This window comes from Dendrobates tinctorius, unplaced genomic scaffold, assembly GCF_039654945.1.
Source record: "Dendrobates tinctorius isolate UK_male_01 unplaced genomic scaffold, ASM3965494v1 ptg000010l, whole genome shotgun sequence".
NCBI lineage: Eukaryota > Metazoa > Chordata > Amphibia > Anura > Dendrobatidae > Dendrobates > Dendrobates tinctorius.
In genome coordinates, this window is record NW_027361678.1 from 14,587,063 (window position 1) to 14,605,412 (window position 18,350).

General features: G+C 47.8%; 1 protein-coding gene across 6 annotated transcripts in view; it reads right to left on the bottom strand.

Annotated features, from left to right (window-relative positions):
• TTLL5 (tubulin tyrosine ligase like 5) overlaps positions 1-18,350 on the bottom strand; it is a 52,207-nt gene that overhangs the window by 17,777 nt on the left and 16,080 nt on the right. For all 6 annotated transcript variants that reach the window (XR_012234499.1, XM_073587599.1, XM_073587598.1 and 3 more), the window contains exons 2-18: positions 15,972-16,078; positions 13,298-13,380; positions 13,113-13,219; positions 12,701-12,831; positions 12,535-12,617; positions 11,133-11,202; positions 10,885-10,969; positions 10,662-10,763; positions 10,497-10,588; positions 9,365-9,472; positions 9,211-9,292; positions 9,068-9,129; positions 8,928-8,989; positions 8,749-8,844; positions 8,430-8,521; positions 8,292-8,354; positions 8,112-8,221 (exon numbers count right to left, since the gene is read on the bottom strand). Coding sequence is in view for 5 of the 6 variants with exons in the window: in XM_073587599.1 (XP_073443700.1) it covers positions 8,112-8,221; positions 8,292-8,354; positions 8,430-8,521; positions 8,749-8,844; positions 8,928-8,989; positions 9,068-9,129; positions 9,211-9,292; positions 9,365-9,472; positions 10,497-10,588; positions 10,662-10,763; positions 10,885-10,969; positions 11,133-11,202; positions 12,535-12,617; positions 12,701-12,831; positions 13,113-13,219; positions 13,298-13,380; positions 15,972-16,078 (1,535 nt within the window). In the remaining variant the exon portion in view is untranslated. The remainder of the gene's footprint in view (positions 1-8,111; positions 8,222-8,291; positions 8,355-8,429; positions 8,522-8,748; positions 8,845-8,927; positions 8,990-9,067; positions 9,130-9,210; positions 9,293-9,364; positions 9,473-10,496; positions 10,589-10,661; positions 10,764-10,884; positions 10,970-11,132; positions 11,203-12,534; positions 12,618-12,700; positions 12,832-13,112; positions 13,220-13,297; positions 13,381-15,971; positions 16,079-18,350) is intronic.

The following is an 18,350-nucleotide window of genomic DNA, read 5'->3' on the forward strand; positions in this document are numbered from 1 at the left end:
TTCACTGATGGGGTTGAACACTGAAGGATTTGCCAATGATGTATGGATAAACTTACTAGGGGCCGAGCCAGATGACTGGAAACCGGCCATTTGTTTTTTTAAAAAATATTTTTTAAAAGCCAAATTCCGAAGAAATTTTTTCATGCTCACATATAAGTTAAACGGGACAGGCTCAGTGGTTGGAGCAAATTTTAAACCTTTTTGGAGGAGGGCTTCTTCTTTGGAAGACAAAATATGTGAACTGAGATTAAAAATTTTTTGACTATGACTACTTATGTTCGTTTTCTTTTTGGTGAGTTTCCTCCCTCCTCTCTTACCACGCTTGACTTTGTATTTCGGACCTGAAAAAAATTTGAATTAATTTTGGAGGTACCTCCCTTCTTAAAAAACATTGATGCACCCTTTTTGACGGATGCCTTCAGGGCATCCACTGGGGAGGTGCCTGGGGGCATAGGGGGAAGCAGAATGGGGAATTCTGTGAATCATAACACTTCAACACAAAGACCATTTTCAAGATTTTTGAATTCTAAAAATGTGGTATCTAGGAATCTGGGTAATGGGAGTAAGAAAACTCAAACTTTAAAGAACTTGAATAGAGGATCAATGTTTTTTAAGAAGGGAGGTACCTCCAAAATTAATTCAAATTTTTTTCAGGTCCGAAATACAAAGTCAAGCGTGGTAAGAGAGGAGGGAGGAAACTCACCAAAAAGAAAACGAACATAAGTAGTCATAGTCAAAAAATTTTTAATCTCAGTTCACATATTTTGTCTTCCAAAGAAGAAGCCCTCCTCCAAAAAGGTTTAAAATTTGCTCCAACCACTGAGCCTGTCCCGTTTAACTTATATGTGAGCATGAAAAAATTTCTTCGGAATTTGGCTTTTAAAAAATATTTAAAAAAAAAACAAATGGCCGGTTTCCATTCATCTGGCTCGGCCCCTAGTAAGTTTATCCATACATCATTGGCAAATCCTTCAGTATTCAACCCCATCAGTGAATATTCTAATGCTTTTTATACATTTGAGACACTGGTTTCTATGGATATTAGAAAAATAAAGAACAGGAACCATAGATTTGCTCCTCAGAATCTTTCTGGAGAGGAAAAGAGGGCCTTAATTAGCCTTCAAGATAATAATGATATTGTCATTCAAGGGGCGGATAAAGGGGGAGGTATTGTGGTTTTGGATCGCAAAGAGTATCATGAGGAGTCATTAAGACTTCTCAGTGATAATATCACGTACAAAAAATTATTTGGTGACCCTACTTCTCAGTTTGTCAAAAAACTGGATGTTTTAGCCCAAAGAGGCAAAGCTTTGGGTATTTTAAATAAAAAAGAATTTTGTTTTATTAACAATAGGTCACCGAGTTTAGCGGTATTTTATCATATCCCTAAGATCCATAAAAATCCTAGCCACCCACCAGGAAGACCGATAGTCTCTGGGATTAATTGTCTTACTGCAAATCTGTCGGAATATGTAGACACGCATCTACAACTTTGTGTGTCTGGGCTTCCGGCTTATTTAAAGGACACCAGAGATACTATTAAAAGCTTGGAATTGGTGAAGTGGGCTCCTAATTGTTTTTTGGGTACTCTGGATATCAAGTCCTTGTACACTGTCATTAATCAAGAAAAAGGGTGTAATGCTGCTGAGTATTTTCTTCACAAATCCAAAATTTTTAATCCCCTTCAAATATCATTTATAGTAGATAGTATGAGATTCATTTTAAAACATAATTATTTTATTTATTGTAATCAGTTCTATCTGCAGACTTGGGGCATGGCTATGGGTACAAAATTTGCCCCGAGTTATGCAAATTTATTTGTTGGAAGGTGGGAGGAGTCCAATATTTTTCACAATGACCATTTGAGAGAGGGGTTAATTTATTGGCGGCGCTTCATTGATGATGTGCTCTTCATTTGGCAGGGGTCCCAGACCAGTTTAGACTCCTTTTTGAAGGAGATTAATGATAATTAATTTGGTTTAGAATTCACTTCAAGTATCAGTCCCACTAACATCAATTTTTTGGATCTCAATATTTTTGTGGAAAATAACTCCATTTATACTAAATGTTATCATAAGGATGTGGACTGTAATAGTTATATTCACATGAACAGTTGTCATCTCCCTTTGTGGCTTTCAAATATCCCAAAGAGCCAATTCATGCGCATTAGACGCAATTGTACTAAAGATAGTGATTTTGATATTGAAGCCAGTTTTTTACAAGCTCAATTTGTGGAGAAAGGGTATGATGTATCCATTGTAGATCGAGCTAGACATGTAGCAAAATCGGCTTCTAGGAGCAGGTTGATCAATGGGGAGAAACAGGCCTTGGGTATTCCGAATATTAAACAAGAGATTGGTAAATTACCCTTTATCACTCAATTTCATAATAATCCTAGAGCTTTTACTAAGATCATCCAGAAATATTGGCCTATTTTAAAGAGAGATAAATTGGTGGGTGAGCTTTTACCTGAGAAACCCAGGTTTGTTTATAGAAGGGCTCAAAATATTGGCAATTTGCTAGCACCCACCCAGAAGAAGGGTTTATTAAATGGTAGCAATACATTAAATGGGAAACATTCCAACTTTACTGGGGGCTTTACCCCGTGTGGTAATTGTTCATGTTGTGTGCAGGTGAGAAACAAGAGAATCACGCAGACCACTTTTTGGAATATGGATAAAACTGAGATGTTCCATATTAAGGACAATCTAACATGCCACTCTACGGGGGTTATTTATATAGTAAAATGCCCCTGCAATAAGTTCTATGTTGGTCGCACAAAAAGAAAACTTAAAGAGAGAATAAAAGAACATTTGAACAATATCTTTAAGGGATTTTTAGGACATCCACTGTCCCGCCATTTCGTGGAGAAACATGGCAAGACATGTATGGGGTCCACTTTTTTTGGCATTCAAAAGGTCCAAAAAAATCCGAGGGGTGGTGACTATATTAAGAGTATGTCGAGGGTCGAATCCAGGTGGATTTTTACATTGGATAGTTTGGTGCCAAATGGGCTTAATCATGAAATTGAACTTTATGCTTTGTGACCCATATATATTGCCTCCTTTTCTCCTTTTTGTATGCAGGATTCTTTTTTCTTGAAATAAAAAGATCCTTTTTGGTACCCTTGTAGATAAGGACTGTCCCTTTGGATATCATTCATTATTTATTGTTGGAATTATAACCACCAATTGAAATATTTTGGGGGGTGGAGTTTGTTCTATATCCATTTGCATTTTTATTCCTTCTTTTTATAATTGATTTTAGCATTTTGTATTTAATTGTCCCATTCATCAGTTTTTTGTTTGAATAAAGTTTAGTTTTTTATTTGTGCAGTATTTAGTTTAAGGAGGTTGCGCCACATAATGGGTTAAGTGTGCGTCTTTTCCTTGTGGAGGCGAGGGTATATAGAGTGTGGGTGGCAGTGTATGATCCATACCTTTGAGGAAGGGGGACGGCTTCCCCGAAACGCGTCAGGATTGGTACTTGCACGGTGACGTCACCACCCACAATTCACGCCCCCCGCCAGTCACGCCCCCTGCTCACCACGCTACTGTTCGGCGGCGCCATCGGCCGTGGCTGTCTGCCGCCCAGGGGGACGCGCTCTCCTGCGGGGAGCTGTGTCTTTTTTGCAAACGGGAGGACGCTCCCTGCTTTTGCTTTAGTTCAGAGATTTTTTCTTTTCAACAATTGTGAATACAAGAGCGACATGATCAGCTATAATTAGCCTTCGCAACAGTGAGTAATGCCTGTTTTTAAAGTTTGACTGCTATTTTCAGTTTGGGTGTTATATTCATTACACAGCGCTATAAGCGCGGCCACCTTCAGTTTTGTTGTAGGTTTTAACCGTTAGTGTAGTTACTGTCTCAAATGGGTACACCTTGTCGTGGTGGGACAGCTTTATACTTTTTTGATCAAAATAGTGTTTACTAAGTACCCTATGTTATTTAATGCACTTGCTTTTTTACTTATTTATTTTTATTAGGGTATATGCATACATTGTTTTTTCCTTTGGTTTTGCTTGCTTTTATGGCCAATGTGAACATGCTTTTACATCATGCATGTCATTCAATTCTACTTCAGTTCAGTTTTTTGTTTTTTCTTCAGCATTTTTGTATTCAGTACAAATAGGGTGTGGCCTCCATTCTACTGAGCTGTGTAGTTTATTTAGTCCCTCTGAAGCTGGGTGTCCGTTTGGGACCCAGAGACTCTGCTACTATTCACACTAGGTAGGTTTTAACCGTTAGTGTAGTTACTGTCTCAAATGGGTACACCTTGTCGTGGTGGGACAGCTTTATACTTTTTTGATCAAAATAGTGTTTACTAAGTACCCTATGTTATTTAATGCACTTGCTTTTCTACTTATTTATTTTTATTAGGGTATATGCATACATTGTTTTTTCCTTTGGTTTTGCTTGCTTTTATGGCCAATGTGAACATGCTTTTACATCATGCATGTCATTCAATTCTACTTCAGTTCAGTTTTTTCTTCAGCATTTTTGTATTCAGTACAAATAGGGTGTGGCCTCCATTCTACTGAGCTGTGTAGTTTATTTAGTCCCTCTGAAGCTGGGTGTCCGTTTGGGACCCAGAGACTCTGCTACTATTCACACTAGGTAGGTTTTAACCGTTAGTGTAGTTACTGTCTCAAATGGGTACACCTTGTCGTGGTGGGACAGCTTTATACTTTTTTGATCAAAATAGTGTTTACTAAGTACCCAATGTTATTTAATGCACTTGCTTTTTTACTTATTTATTTTTATTAGGGTATATGCATACATTGTTTTTTCCTTTGGTTTTGCTTGCTTTTATGGCCAATGTGAACATGCTTTTACATCATGCATGTCATTCAATTCTACTTCAGTTCAGTTTTTTGTTTTTTCTTCAGCATTTTTGTATTCAGTACAAATAGGGTGTGGCCTCCATTCTACTGAGCTGTGTAGTTTATTTAGTCCCTCTGAAGCTGGGTGTCCGTTTGGGACCCAGAGACTCTGCTACTATTCACACTAGGTAGGTTTTAACCGTTAGTGTAGTTACTGTCTCAAATGGGTACACCTTGTCGTGGTGGGACAGCTTTATACTTTTTTGATCAAAATAGTGTTTAATAAGTACCCTATGTTATTTAATGCACTTGCTTTTTTACTTATTTATTTTTATTAGGGTATATGCATACATTGTTTTTTCCTTTGGTTTTGCATGTATAGGTATGTGGTAGTATGCATCCTTAAGATCCAATACTACCATAAACCAATCTTTGAAGAACAACTTTATTGCCGATGTAACAGACTCCATCTTAAAGGAACGCACCACCAGAAATTTGTTCAGAACTCTGAGATTAATAATGGTCCGAAAGGAACCGGACGGTTTTTTTAACCAGGAAGAGGAGTAGAACCCCCTACCTCTTTCTGTCACAGGAACCTCCACCAAGACCACCTTGTGCCATAGTTCCAGGACTTTTGACTCCAGGGCCTGCTACTCCACTGTTGAAGAATGAGTGGGAGTTATCATAACTTTGTCCTGTGCTATTGACCGGAACTCCAACCTTAGTCCTGATCTGATCAGACTATGGATACATCTGCTATTTGATATTTTTGACCAGGCTGGGTAGAAGGCAGACAGCCTTCCCCCTACCTGGGCCAGCAGTCATTGGGGTGGTTTCCTGTGATCCCGGGAGGAGCCAAACATGTATCCTCTACTTTTCCTTTTCCTGTTGTCCCATCTGCCTTTATCCCTGGAAGACTTTCTACGGCTGAAACTTCTGTTGAAGGAAAGTCAGTAGGAAGGGCCCGACAGGTTAGGAAGCTTCTTTTTATTGTCCCCCGCCTTTTCCAGGAGTTCGTCCAACACTGGTCCGAAAAAGTGTTTCCCTTCACAAGGGATGGCGCAAAGCTTCAACCTGGCCTGGATCTTTCCTGGCCAACACTTTAGCCACAAAGCCCTTCAAGCTGCAATAGAAAGGGCTGCGGCTCTTGCGACTAACCTGACAGAGTCCGCTGACGCGTCTGATAGAAAGGCTGCAGCTCCCTGCATCATGGGAAGAGTAGTCAGGATACTCTCTCTGGATGCCTTGTCCTTTAACTGTATCTCTAACTGGTCCAGCCAGACCATTAAAGACCTGGCTGTACAGGTAGCTGCCACTACCGGACGAAGTAGAAAGGTATCTGCCTTCTTATCCAGCAGGTCCTTTAGATTTCCCCATGTCCTCAAATGGTAGCGAGGCTTTCCTAGATGCCTTAGCGACTGCCGCATCCAGCTTCAGGACTTTATCCCACGAAGACGAGGCAGACTCCTCGAGAGGGTACCTTCTTTTGAAGGCCGGAGGTAAGGAGCCTTTCCTCTCTGGTCTATTCCATTGATGTAGAATAAGAGAACGGATTTTATCGTTCAGCGGAAAGAACCTGCGTGTTCTCTGATCCAGACCTCCGAACATTACATCCTACATGGATTACTCTGGCCGGGGCTCAACAATCCCCATGGTATTATTACCGTATATACTCGCGTATAAGCCGAGATTTTCAGCCCATGTTTTGGGCTGAAAGTCCCCCTTTCGGTTTATACACGAGTCATATACGTCAGGGGGTCGGCGGTGGAGGGGGAGTGGGGGTGTCAGATCATACTTACCCCCTCCTGGCGTGTTCTCTGCAGCCTCCCCGCTTCTCCCAGTCTCCCTTCCTTCCTTCAGCGGTCACGTGGTACCACTCATTAAAGTCATGAATATGCGCATGAAGGGGAGAAAATCAGCCTAAAACTACACGGAGGGAAACTTGTTAATGATATCAAGGCAGCTGGGACAGCAGTCACCAAGAAAACCATTGGTAACACATTACGTCGTAAAGGTTTAAAATCCTGCAGTGCCCGCAAGGTCTCCCCTGCTCAAGAAGGCACATGTGAAGGCCCGTCTGAAGTTGGCCAATGAACATATGGATGATTCTGTGAGTGATTGAGAGAAGGTGCTGTGGTTAGATGAGACAAAAATTGAGCTCTTTGGCATTAACTCAACTCGCCGAGTTTGTTGGAAGAGAAATGCTGCCTATGACCCAAAGAACACCGTCAAGCATGGAGGTGGAAACATTATGTTTTGGGGGTGTTTCTCTGCTAAGGGCACAGGACTACTTCACCGCATCAATGGGAGAATGGATGGAGCCATGTACCACAAAATCCTTAGTGGCAACCTCCTTCCTTCCATCAGGACATTAAAAATGGGTCTTCCAGCAAGACAATAACCAAAAACATACAGCCAAGGCAACAAAGAAGTGGCTCAAAAAGAAGCACATTAAGGTCATGGCGTGGTCTAGCCAGTCTCCAGACCTTAATCCCATAGAAAACTTATGGAGGGAGACAAAACTCCGAGTTGCCAAGCTACAGCCTCAAAATCTTAATGATTTTGAGATCATCTGCAAAGATGAGTGGACCAAAATTCCTCCTGACGTGTACGCAAAACTCATCATCAACTACAAAAAAAGTCTAACTGCTGTGCTTGTCAACAAGTATTAAGTCTTGTTTGCCAGCGGGATCAAATGCTTCTCACTGCAAAATGCAAACACAGTTATATAATTTATACAATATGATTTTGTGGATTTTATTTTTGATATTCTATCTCTCAATGTTAAAATTAACCTACCCTTAAAATTATAGACTCTTTCATGTTTTGTCAGTGGGCGAACATTGAAAATCAGCAAGGGACCACATACTTATTTGTCCCATTGTAGGAATTGATGGGGAGTGGGAAAGCACGCACAGTCAATCGTAGGAGGTCCTGGAGAAGCACGTGCAGTCAATCACAGGAGGTCCTGGAGAACTGGAGGAGCACCCACAGCCAAGCACAGGAGGTGCTGGGGAACTGGAGAAGAACGCACAGCCAATTAGAGGTGGTTCTGGACAACTTGGGAAGCACGTGCAGCATCACAGGAGGTCCTAGAGAACTGGAGGAGCACCGCAGCACATCACAGGAGGCGCTGGGGAACTGGAGGAGCACAAGCAGCCAATCATAGGAATTGGTGTGGAGAGTGAGGAACATGTGCCGTTAATAAGAAGAATTGGTGGGGGGGGGGGGGGGCAGGAGGAGCAAACACAGCCAGTCAAAATATAGACCCACACTACAGACATTATACCTGCTCTACGTGCTCGCCCATGCCTCTTGGCCCTGCGCAGTTGTAATGAAATCAGTTTTCGTTCATACAAAGCTGCGTTTAGCGTCAGTCGGGGATCATTTGTAACTGTTCTGCGGCAGATGAAAGGACGATGACATGACAGGCTACATTATTGGCACAGGCAGTGGAGCTTATACCTACTTGCTGGAGAAGAGGTGGGTGGACAGCATGTAATTCATGGATGTCTTGTGTTCTAGGAAGGAGCTATGTGAACATGGTAAGGAATCAGAAAAAGGCGCAAAGGGACAATAAATCTGCCTCATTGTATAGAGGACTTACCCGTACAGTGCCCAAGTATCGTATCTAGGAAATATGCGAACAAAACCGCCACGTCTCACTTCCTCATCCTGCAGCCTACGCAAGATTTTTACCTGGACACATGAAGCTGAGTGTCAGACGGTAAATGGCACAGAGCCGGCATCTTGGGTATTGGGATCTTTAGTGTACATGGCCTGTGTTATTACTGTGACATCACCTCAGTTCAAGAACTCACAATCTACATACAGGGTGCAGCAGAATGGGTGAGGGCTTTACTAAAGTGGTGCACTACAGGGTTCTGAAGACCACCCACGCAGCGCGTGGATAGAAGTGGACAGACCTCCTCCGTGGACAGACCCAGGACCCCGCTTCTTCCAGTCTTCTCTCTGCTTCCAAGTTGCAGCTTGGTGTCAATGTCGCTGGCTGACAGGGGGCGCTGCCGAGTGACAAAGAACCCATCACTTCAGTGTCCTCAATGAGAAAAGAAGTCTATTAATGGTGGCTACCATAGGAGCTAACCTGTGGCCTGAGGACACGCTTCTCATGTCCCGTTCCTTGCTGAGGGTCCTGACACTCCAGACCTACAGAGACCACAGAGAAGACCTGTCATTAAAAGCATGGTCTTCGACCGATACCTGCAGTATATCCATCATACTCACCTATCAAGGTCAGCATGTCAGAAACCATACTGGCCTTCACCTTCATGTCCAGAGGGGCGTCACTGCCGGCAGATATGGATGAATAAGTCACGTGGGTGCCAGAGGGGGTGTGGGGTGGTGCCAGGGGTGGAGGGGCATCTTACCAAGCCAGAGATGGAGACAAATTAACTTCTAGGAGCCAAGGTCTAAGATTTCCATCAATCAGCACATCAAAACCATAAAGCTCTGCAAAAGCAGAAGAAAGGTCAGTACATCACTATGCACCAGGGGGTGCTGCTCTCACTGCACCGGACTCACCAAAGCAGTTCCCCCTGTGCACCTGGAAGGACTTGCAGGCTGTGGCTATCGGAAGTTCCCCCGAGATGACCGTCTTAATGATGAGATCTTCCACCTGAGACATGAGCGCTGCGAAGTACAAGGACATTACAGCTATGAGAGGCACACAGGGAGAGGGACATTACCAAGTGGTGTAGGGAGGTGTCACACAAAGGGGAGAAGTCATTGAAAGAGGGAGGAGACTGGGACAGGGAGGAGTCACAGAACAAGGGGAGAAGCAGGGGAAGAAGTCACAAGACAGTGTGCCGCAAGACTGAAAGAGGAAGTAGACTGGGACAGAGAGGCATCACAGAAAGGATGAGATACTGGCAGGGAGCAGACACCAAAAGGGGAGGAATCTCAGAAAGAGGGAGGAATCACAGAAGGGGAGGAATCATAGAAATAGGAAGGAGATGGGGACAGGAAGGAGTGACAGAAAGTGGGAGGAGTGACAGAATGGGGGATACGATGGGGACAGGGAGGAGTCACAGAACGTGGGCAGGAATGACAGAAAGGAAGAACCAGAGGACAGGGAAAGGAGTGATAGAAAGTGGGAGGAGTCACATAACAGTGAGCAGAGTCACTGAAAGAGGGAGAAAACTGGGATAAGGAAGTAGCACAGAAAGAAGGAGGAGATAAGGACAGGGAGATGACACAGAAGGGGGAAGGAGTCACAGAAAGAGGGATGAGAAAGGGAACAATCACATAAAGGGGAAGGACCAGAGGAGAGGGTGGAGTCGCAAAAAGTCACCTAATGGGGAGGGGTAACAAAGAGGAAGGACCATAGCACAGAGAGAGGATTTACAGCAAGTGGGAAGAGTGACAGAATGGTAGATTCGATGGGGACAGGGAGGAGTCACAGGAAGGGGAAGAAGAAACAGAAAGGAGGAGGAGCAAAGGACAAGATGAGGCTTCACAGAAAGAAGGGGGAATAGGGTAAAGAGACTGAAGTCATAGAAAACGGGAGGAGTCACATAGAATGGAAAAGCAAGAAAGAATGCAAGGAATAACAGAAAAGGAGTGAGATAGTGGATTGGTGAATTATTGTGCATTCACACCCATCATGTGTGGGCCAGGATGACAATATGATGGGTAGGAGGCATCTCTATCTTACCAGCTGTGTCCTTCCCTTCCTGCTTCACATAACGTAGCATGGCACTCATACTCCATTTGTTCCCATAATCCTCCACTTCAGGGTCATCGCAACTAATATGATAAGACAATGTATAAAAGACCTCTTTCTGGGATATCCTTAGTTACCGCCTGCAGCACCTTGTACCTCACATAGTCTGCACTCCTCTTATTCACACTGTAGTTTGTCAGATGCATAAACTGGTTCTTTATATTCTTAGCAGCTCGATCATATCGCACCGTAGCAAACCTGAGGGTGTGAAGGAGAAGAGAATACCGAAGTGCCGGGTGAAACGGGTGCGCGGGTGGTGGTGAGGGGGTGGAGAGGGCCAGGGGTGCAACTTAACAGATTTAGGATATAGATCACTTACCTGGTGAGCCCTTCTTCATACAGGTAGATAACAAGCGGATCGTAGGAGGTGATCAGTACATACAAGCGGACATCAAACTTGAACCCTACAGAAAAATTGCAGCATTTTGTAACCCACATACCTGATGACCCTCTATTTACCTTTCTCCTCAGCAAATAAAAAGAGCTGCTCTGGAGTAACACGCTTTGTAATTAATCAGTGCGGAGTGGAGCTCCTGATCACAAAACGACATATCAGAAGAGACTCACCATCGATCAACAGAGGGTTACTGATATAACGAGACACCAAGAGATTCTCCTCCATACTGACCTGAGATGGCTGCAAGAGAAGAGAGCCTAATGACACCCCAAACGGATGGGGAGAGGAGGCCGAGCCCCGAAGAGTAGGGGGGAGAAGCTGACAGTGAGCCCCGAGGAGGAGTGAGGAGAGGCCGACAGCGAGCCCGGAGGAGGAGGGGGAAAAGTCTGACAGCGGGACCCAAGGAAGAAGGGGGGAGAAGAACACAGCGAGCCCCGAGGAGGAGAGGCCGAAAGCGAGCCCAGAGGATAAAGGGGGAGAAGCCAACAGCTAGCACCGAGGAAGAAGGGGGAGAGGCCGATAGGGAGCCCCAAGGAAGGGGGAAAGGCCGACAGCGAGCCCCGAAGAAGAAGGGGGAGAGACTGACAGCGAGCCGCGAAGAGGATGGGCCGTCAGCGAGCCCCGAAGAGGAGGGGCAGACAGCAAGCCCTGATGAGGAGGGGCCGAAAGCGAGGCCCAAAAAGGAGGGGTCAACAGCAAGCCCCGAGAAAATGGGGGTGAGGCCGAAAGGAAGCCCAGAGGAGGAGGGGGAGGGGCCGTCAGCGAGCCCCGAAGAGGAGGGGCAGACAGCAAGCCCCGATGAGGGGCCGAAAACAAGCCCCAAAGATGAGGGTTCAACAGCAAGCCCCGAGAAGATGGGGGTAAGGCCAAAAGGAAGCCCAGAGGAGAAGGGGAGCCCCGAGGAGGAGGGGAGAGGGGCCGACAGCGAGCCCCGAGGAGGAGGGGAGAGGGGCCGACAGCGAGCCCCGAGGAGGAGGGGAGAGGGGCCGACAGCGAGCCCCGAGGAGGAGGGGAGAGGGGCCGACATCGAGCCCCGAGGAGGAGGGGAGAGGGGCCGACAGCGAGCCCCGAGGAGGAGGGGAGAGGGGCCGACAGCGAGCCCCGAGGAGGAGGGGAGAGGGGCCGACAGCGAGCCCCGAGGAGGAGGGGAGAGGGGCCGACATCGAGCCCCGAGGAGGAGGGGAGAGGGGCCGACATCGAGCCCCGAGGAGGAGGGGAGAGGGGCCGACAGCGAGCCCCGAGGAGGAGGGGAGAGCGGCCGACAGCGAGCCCCGAGGAGGAGGGGAGAGAGGCCGACAGCGAGCCCCGAGGAGGAGGGGAGAGAGGCCGACAGCGAGCCCCGAGGAGGAGGGGAGAGAGGCCGACAGCGAGCCCCGAGGAGGAGGGGAGAGAGGCCGACAGCGAGCCCCGAGGAGGAGGGGAGAGAGGCCGACAGCGAGCCCCGAGGAGGAGGGGAGAGAGGCCGACAGAGACCCCCAAGGATGGGAGGGAGGCCGACAGCAAGCCCCGAGGAGGGGAGAGAGGCCAACAGCAGGGCAATGGGGGAGTGGAGGAGAGGATGCAAGTGCATACAGAGTTCACTAGATAAACACCACGACCACGAGATGACGCCACCGGCTTGACAATCCAGGGTCCACGATCCTTTGAGAAGGAGTCTGTGGAAGAACACAATCTGTGATTGGCCATGTAACTGGCCGAGATATGGATCCCTCCTCTCCCGTGCTCACTGGGCACGTACCGCAGAAATCCTGGTACTCTGCTGGTAGCAGGAAGGTCTGGGGTAGGAGGTTGAAGTTGCGCACTCCATGCGTCTGCTGCATGCGCTGCACATTCTTGTAGAGTCGATCCTTTCGAGTGAGTTCATACGACCTGCATCACAGAAGCAACCTGAACAATGTGGGGCCTTGGGAGGACATTAGGGCAGGATATTTGCAGGGCCCCAGTTCAAAGATGTCCCCACAGAGAGAGAAATGTTACAGGGGCCTATTCTGTGGTCAAAGCTGCCGACAACTGAGGGGTATGCTGCACTAAGCAAACAAAAGAGGAGGATGACTGAGATCACATCTTCAATACCGGCCCGTTCTCTTCCATGGACCTCCCCAGCCAGAGGACTCTGAACCAAACTGTGGCCTCCCAGCCCACCTCTGTACCTGGGGAAATGGTTAACCCTCTGGAAGCCAGTCAGGGAGCGCATCAGATGTGGCTTTATGTGTGACCCTGTCCACATCAGGTTGAAGTCATTGCTCTTTGCGTTGACCTAGAAGAGTGGAGTGATGTTAGTGGTGTAAAGGGAGGAGGCCACACATAAAACTCAAAGAATGGTGCTGGGGCTCACCTCCTGAAAGCCATGTGCAGAGAGAATGCTGCGGACCAGGCGGCTATCTGTGCGAACCATCTTGTAAGACAGGTGATAACGTTCTGCCGGGGCAAAGGCAAAAACAAACGTAACACACCAAAACAGACCCCATTGTTCAGACTGCCGTCCTAATCTCTCTTACCTCTGAGAGGAGTAGATACAGGGGACAGTCTGCCATCCTAATCCCCTCGACCCCAGGGAGGAGAAGATACAGGGGACAGTCTGCCACCCTAATCCCCTCGACCCAAGGGAGAAGATACAGGAGACAGTCTGCCACCCTAATCCCCTCGACCCAAGGGAGGAGAAGATACAGGGGACAGTCTGCCACCCTAATCACCCGGACCCAAAGGAGGAGAAGATACAGGGGACAGTCTGCCACCCTAATCACCCAGACCCAAAGGACAAGAAAATCCAGGGGTCAGCCTGCCATCCTACTCACATCAACCCCTGGGAGAAGATATAGGGGCCAGTCTGCCGCCCAGATCACCCAGAGGAGCAGACACAGCGGACAGTTTGCTGTCCTACTCACCCAGACCCCAAGGAGGAGCAGATGCAGGGAACAGTCTGCCATCCTACTCACCCAGCCCCCAGGGAGAAGCAGATACAGGGGCCAGTTAGCTGTCCTACTCACCCAGACTTCAGGGAGGAGCAGATACAGGAGACAGTCTGCCATCCTACTAACCCAGACCCCAGGGAGGAGCAGATACAGGGGCCAGTTAGCTGTCCTACTCACCCAGACTGCAGGGAGGAGAAGAAACAGGGGACAGTCTGCCATCCTACTAACCCAGACCCCAGGGAGGAGCAGATACAGGGGCCAGTTAGCTGTCCTACTCACCCAGACTGCAGGGAGGAGCAGAAACAGGGGACAGTCTGCCGTCCTACTAACCCAGACCCCAGGGAGAAGAAAATACAGCGTGCTGTCCTACTCATCCAGTCCCCAGGGGTCAGTCTGCTGCCATAATCACCCCGACCCCAGGGAGGAGAAAATACAGGGGTCAGTCTGCCGCCCTACTCACTCAGATCCCAGGGAGGAGCAGACACAAGGGACAGTCTGCCATCCTAATCCCCTCGACCCAAGGGAGGAGAAGATACAGGGAACAGTCTGCCACCCTAATCCCCTTGACCCAAGGGAGGAGAAGATACAGGGGACAGTCTGCCACCCTAATTACCCAGACTCCAAGGAGAAGGAAATCCAGGGTTCAGTCTGCCATCCTCATCATCCCAACCTCTGGGAGAAGATACGGGGGGGCCAGTCTGCCATCCAGATCACCCAGACCCCAGGGAGGAGCAGATACAGGGGCCAGTTTGCTGTCCTACTCACCCAAACCTCAAGAAGGAGCAGATTACAGGGGACAGTCTGCCGCCCTACTCACCCCAACCCCAGGGAGAAGAAGACACAGTGGACAGTCTGCCATCCTAATCACCCAGATCCCATGGAGGAGAAAATACAGGGGTCAGTCAGTCATCTTACTCACGCAGACCCCAGGATGGAGAAAATATAGGGGTCATTCTGCCGTCGTACTCCCCACGAACCCAGGGAGGAGAAGATACAGGGGAGAGTCTGCCGCCCTACTCATCCCGACCCCAGGGAGGAGCAGATACAGGGGACAGTTTGCTGCCCTACTCACCCAGAACCCAGGGAGGAGCAGATACAGGGGACAGTCTGCTGTCCTACTCACCCAGACCTCAGGTAAAAAAAAAAAAAAAAAAAAAAAAAAAGGGGATTAGTGAGCCGTCCTACTCACCCTGACCCCCAGGTAGGAGAAAATACAGGGGTCAGTTTGCAGTCCTACTCACCCCGACCGCAGGGAGGAGCAGATACAGGGGACAGTCTGCCGCCCTAATCACCCAGACCTCAGGTAAGAGAAAATACAGTGATCAGTCTGCTGTCCTAATCACCCCGACCACAGGGAAGAGAAGATACATGGGTCAGTTTGTCACCCTAATCACCAAAACCCCAGGAAGGAGCAGATACAGTGGTCAGTTTGCCATCCTACCTACCCAGAGAGCAGGGAGGAGAAGATACATGGGTCAGTCTATCGCCCTAATCACTCCGACCCCAGGGAGAAGCATATACAGGAGTCAACCTGCTGCTCTACTCACCTCAACCCCAAGGAGAAGATACAGGGGACAGTCTGGCGTCCTACTCACAAAGACTTCGGGTAGGAGAAAATACAGGCATCAGTCTGCCGTCCTACTCACCCAGTCCCCAGGCAGGAGCAGAGACAGGGGCCAGCCTGCCGCCCTACTCACCCACACACCAGGGAGGAGCAGAAACAAGGGGGCAGTCTGCCGCCCTACTCACCCAAACCCCAGGGAGGAAGTCTACTGTCCTAATCCCCTCGACCCCAGCGAGGAAAAGATACAGGAACCAGTCTGTCGTCCTACTCACAAAGACTTCAGGTAGAAGAAAATACAAGGATCAGTCTGCTAACCTACTCACTCTGTCCCCAGGGAGGAGAAGATACATGGGGATGTTTTCCACCCTAATCATCCAGACTCCAGGGAGAAGCAGATACAGGGGTCAGTTTGGCATCCTACTCACCCTGACCACAAGGAGGAAAAGATACAAGGGACAACCTGCCACCCTAATCACCCAGACACCCCCTCCAGGGAGAAGCAGATACAGAGGTCTGTCAGCCGCCTAACTCACCCCCCACCGTGCGTAGCCATGACTCCTGGGACAGAATTGCTTCTGCATGAAACACCAGCACGGGGACTCTGTGCGGCCCTCTGCTCCACGAGATACAGGAGGCCTCCCTGCGAAGGAAGAGAGATCATATACAGCCTCTGCCTTAAACTATACAGTATATAGAAGGGTTAATAGTTTATCTTTATCAAGTAACAAATTGCGAAAAGGGACTGAAGAGAAATTTAAAATCACAGAAATGTAAAGTCTGTTGTCCATATCATCAGTATCCAGTGACCGCCCGTCGCCTCCGTCATCAGTATCCACTGACCATCACCTCCATCATCAGTAACCGGTGACCGCCTGTTGCCTTAGTCATCAGTATCCAGTGACCGCCAATCAGACGCCTCCTGATGGTATCACATGGATGTAGAAGTATCTCCGGGATTTCTCGGCATTGAAGACACCTAACCAAATCTTCAACTCCATTTGCTGAAATTCAGCCACACTCCCACCAGACCCTCCACCGTGTGTCACTACTTCTGCACACCCTTATTATTGTGCAACTCTATGGCCATTCAATTTGCTTCTGTTACAGTCGAATATTCACATTGTGACTCCTCATGACATTGTTCTGCTCTTCAGTTCTTATGTTTTCTTAACTCTTGTTCTTGTTTTCAAGTAGGTTTCATTTTTGGCAGCAACTGTTCCATGAAACAAATTCTGGCTAAATATATATGGTACATACACTGTATGGATTAATGCTCAGCAGTAGGCAGCGTTCACAAAGGTACTGGATTCTTGCGTCAAAACAATGTGACGTTTATTTCCACAGGTTGCTCATCACTGACCTTGCAAAATCCTGGCCTTGTCCAGGCACTAACGAAACAATACACACCCTGGCTACTCACACACAGCTGAGCTAGTCCCAGGGACCTGTAGTGTTAGGATTTAACTATCCTACCTGCTTTCCTACAATACATACATATACATGTATAGTTAGGTTCAGAAATATTTGGATGATGACACAGGTTTTGGCATTTCAGCCGTTTACCAAAACATATCCCAAATCCAGTTCTATAATTAATCTGGGCTTAAAGAGTGACACTCCATTTTAATTTGAGGGGGCTCACATCAAAGGAGCACTGAAAAAAAAGAAATCCATCAGACAGATCAGATTTAGGAATGGCCAAATCAAGTTTGGTACATTGTGCAAAATAAAGAGCGCACTGGTGATCTCGGGGACTCAGAAATGCCTGGTAAGGATAGCCTTGGCCACCGGTAGTCACCAGGTACCACTCCAAGGCAGTCACCAGGTCTGCGGCACAGTTGACCAAAAGGTCAAAGGTACGGTACCAGGTGCAGAGGGGCAAAACAGAGGCGTAGTCAGGCGGTCCGGTGTTGGGGAAGGAAGCACAGGATCAGTAAACGAAACTGGAGGTCAGAAGCGGAGCAGTCAGGCAGGATGAGATGACTTGCTGGGTCAGAAACTGGAAGTGAAACACTGATGCAAGAATAAACATGGACTTGCAGACTAGGAACCAACATTTGGGTGGAGAGAGGTAGGAGGAGATATCTAATAAAGGCCCTGTGTCACGATTGGGCTGGCGAGTAACCTGGGACCAGGGGCACCTTTCCTGGCCCTGACACTAGGGGGCACCCTAACTCGCCCTGTTCCCCTGGATACCTCAGATGGCGAGGATGCCGGGGCCTTCGCCCTAGCCCTGTCTCCTAGCTTTAGCCCTGCGTCTGTCCCCCTCCCCCCTCCCGGGGAAGAGAAGCGCTACTGTGTACCGAAGTACACCAACCCGACAGACAGGGGAAACGAGACAAGGGTAAAAGAAAATTCCACTCACAAATAATACTCTCACAAGCAAACAGAGGTATACACCAGGGTGTGAAGGATGGGGGAAGAAAACAAAGCAGGAATGGATGAGGAATCTCCAAGCGTACAAACCACACAGTAGTCGCACAAACTCCTCCAGCACTCCTAACACCAGCTCCTCTCTCTCTCTCTCTCCAGATCCTTGAAGCAAATGCTATCTCAGACAAAGATCTGGCCAGTGGACCTAGTTTTTATAGGAGAGAGGAGTGGTTAACCAAGCACAGCTGAAAGCAGGGATTTCCACAAGACCTATTAACCCCTGTCCTGCTGAAAGAAACAAACACCCTTAATACGCCGGAGAAGTGCTTCTTCTCAGCGGCAACGCAGGAGTCACAAGACACTGCGGTTCTCTGGCTCTGTTCTGTCGCGGTAACCCCGTGACACCCTGCTAGCAAGGGATAGGCCGGGGAAGCTAACCTCTGCAGGACACAGGAGGGTTAAATACCTGCACAGACCAGCCAAAGCACCCACATTAAAAGCCAGATGGAAGCCATATGCAGGTGTAGACTCAGTGGTAC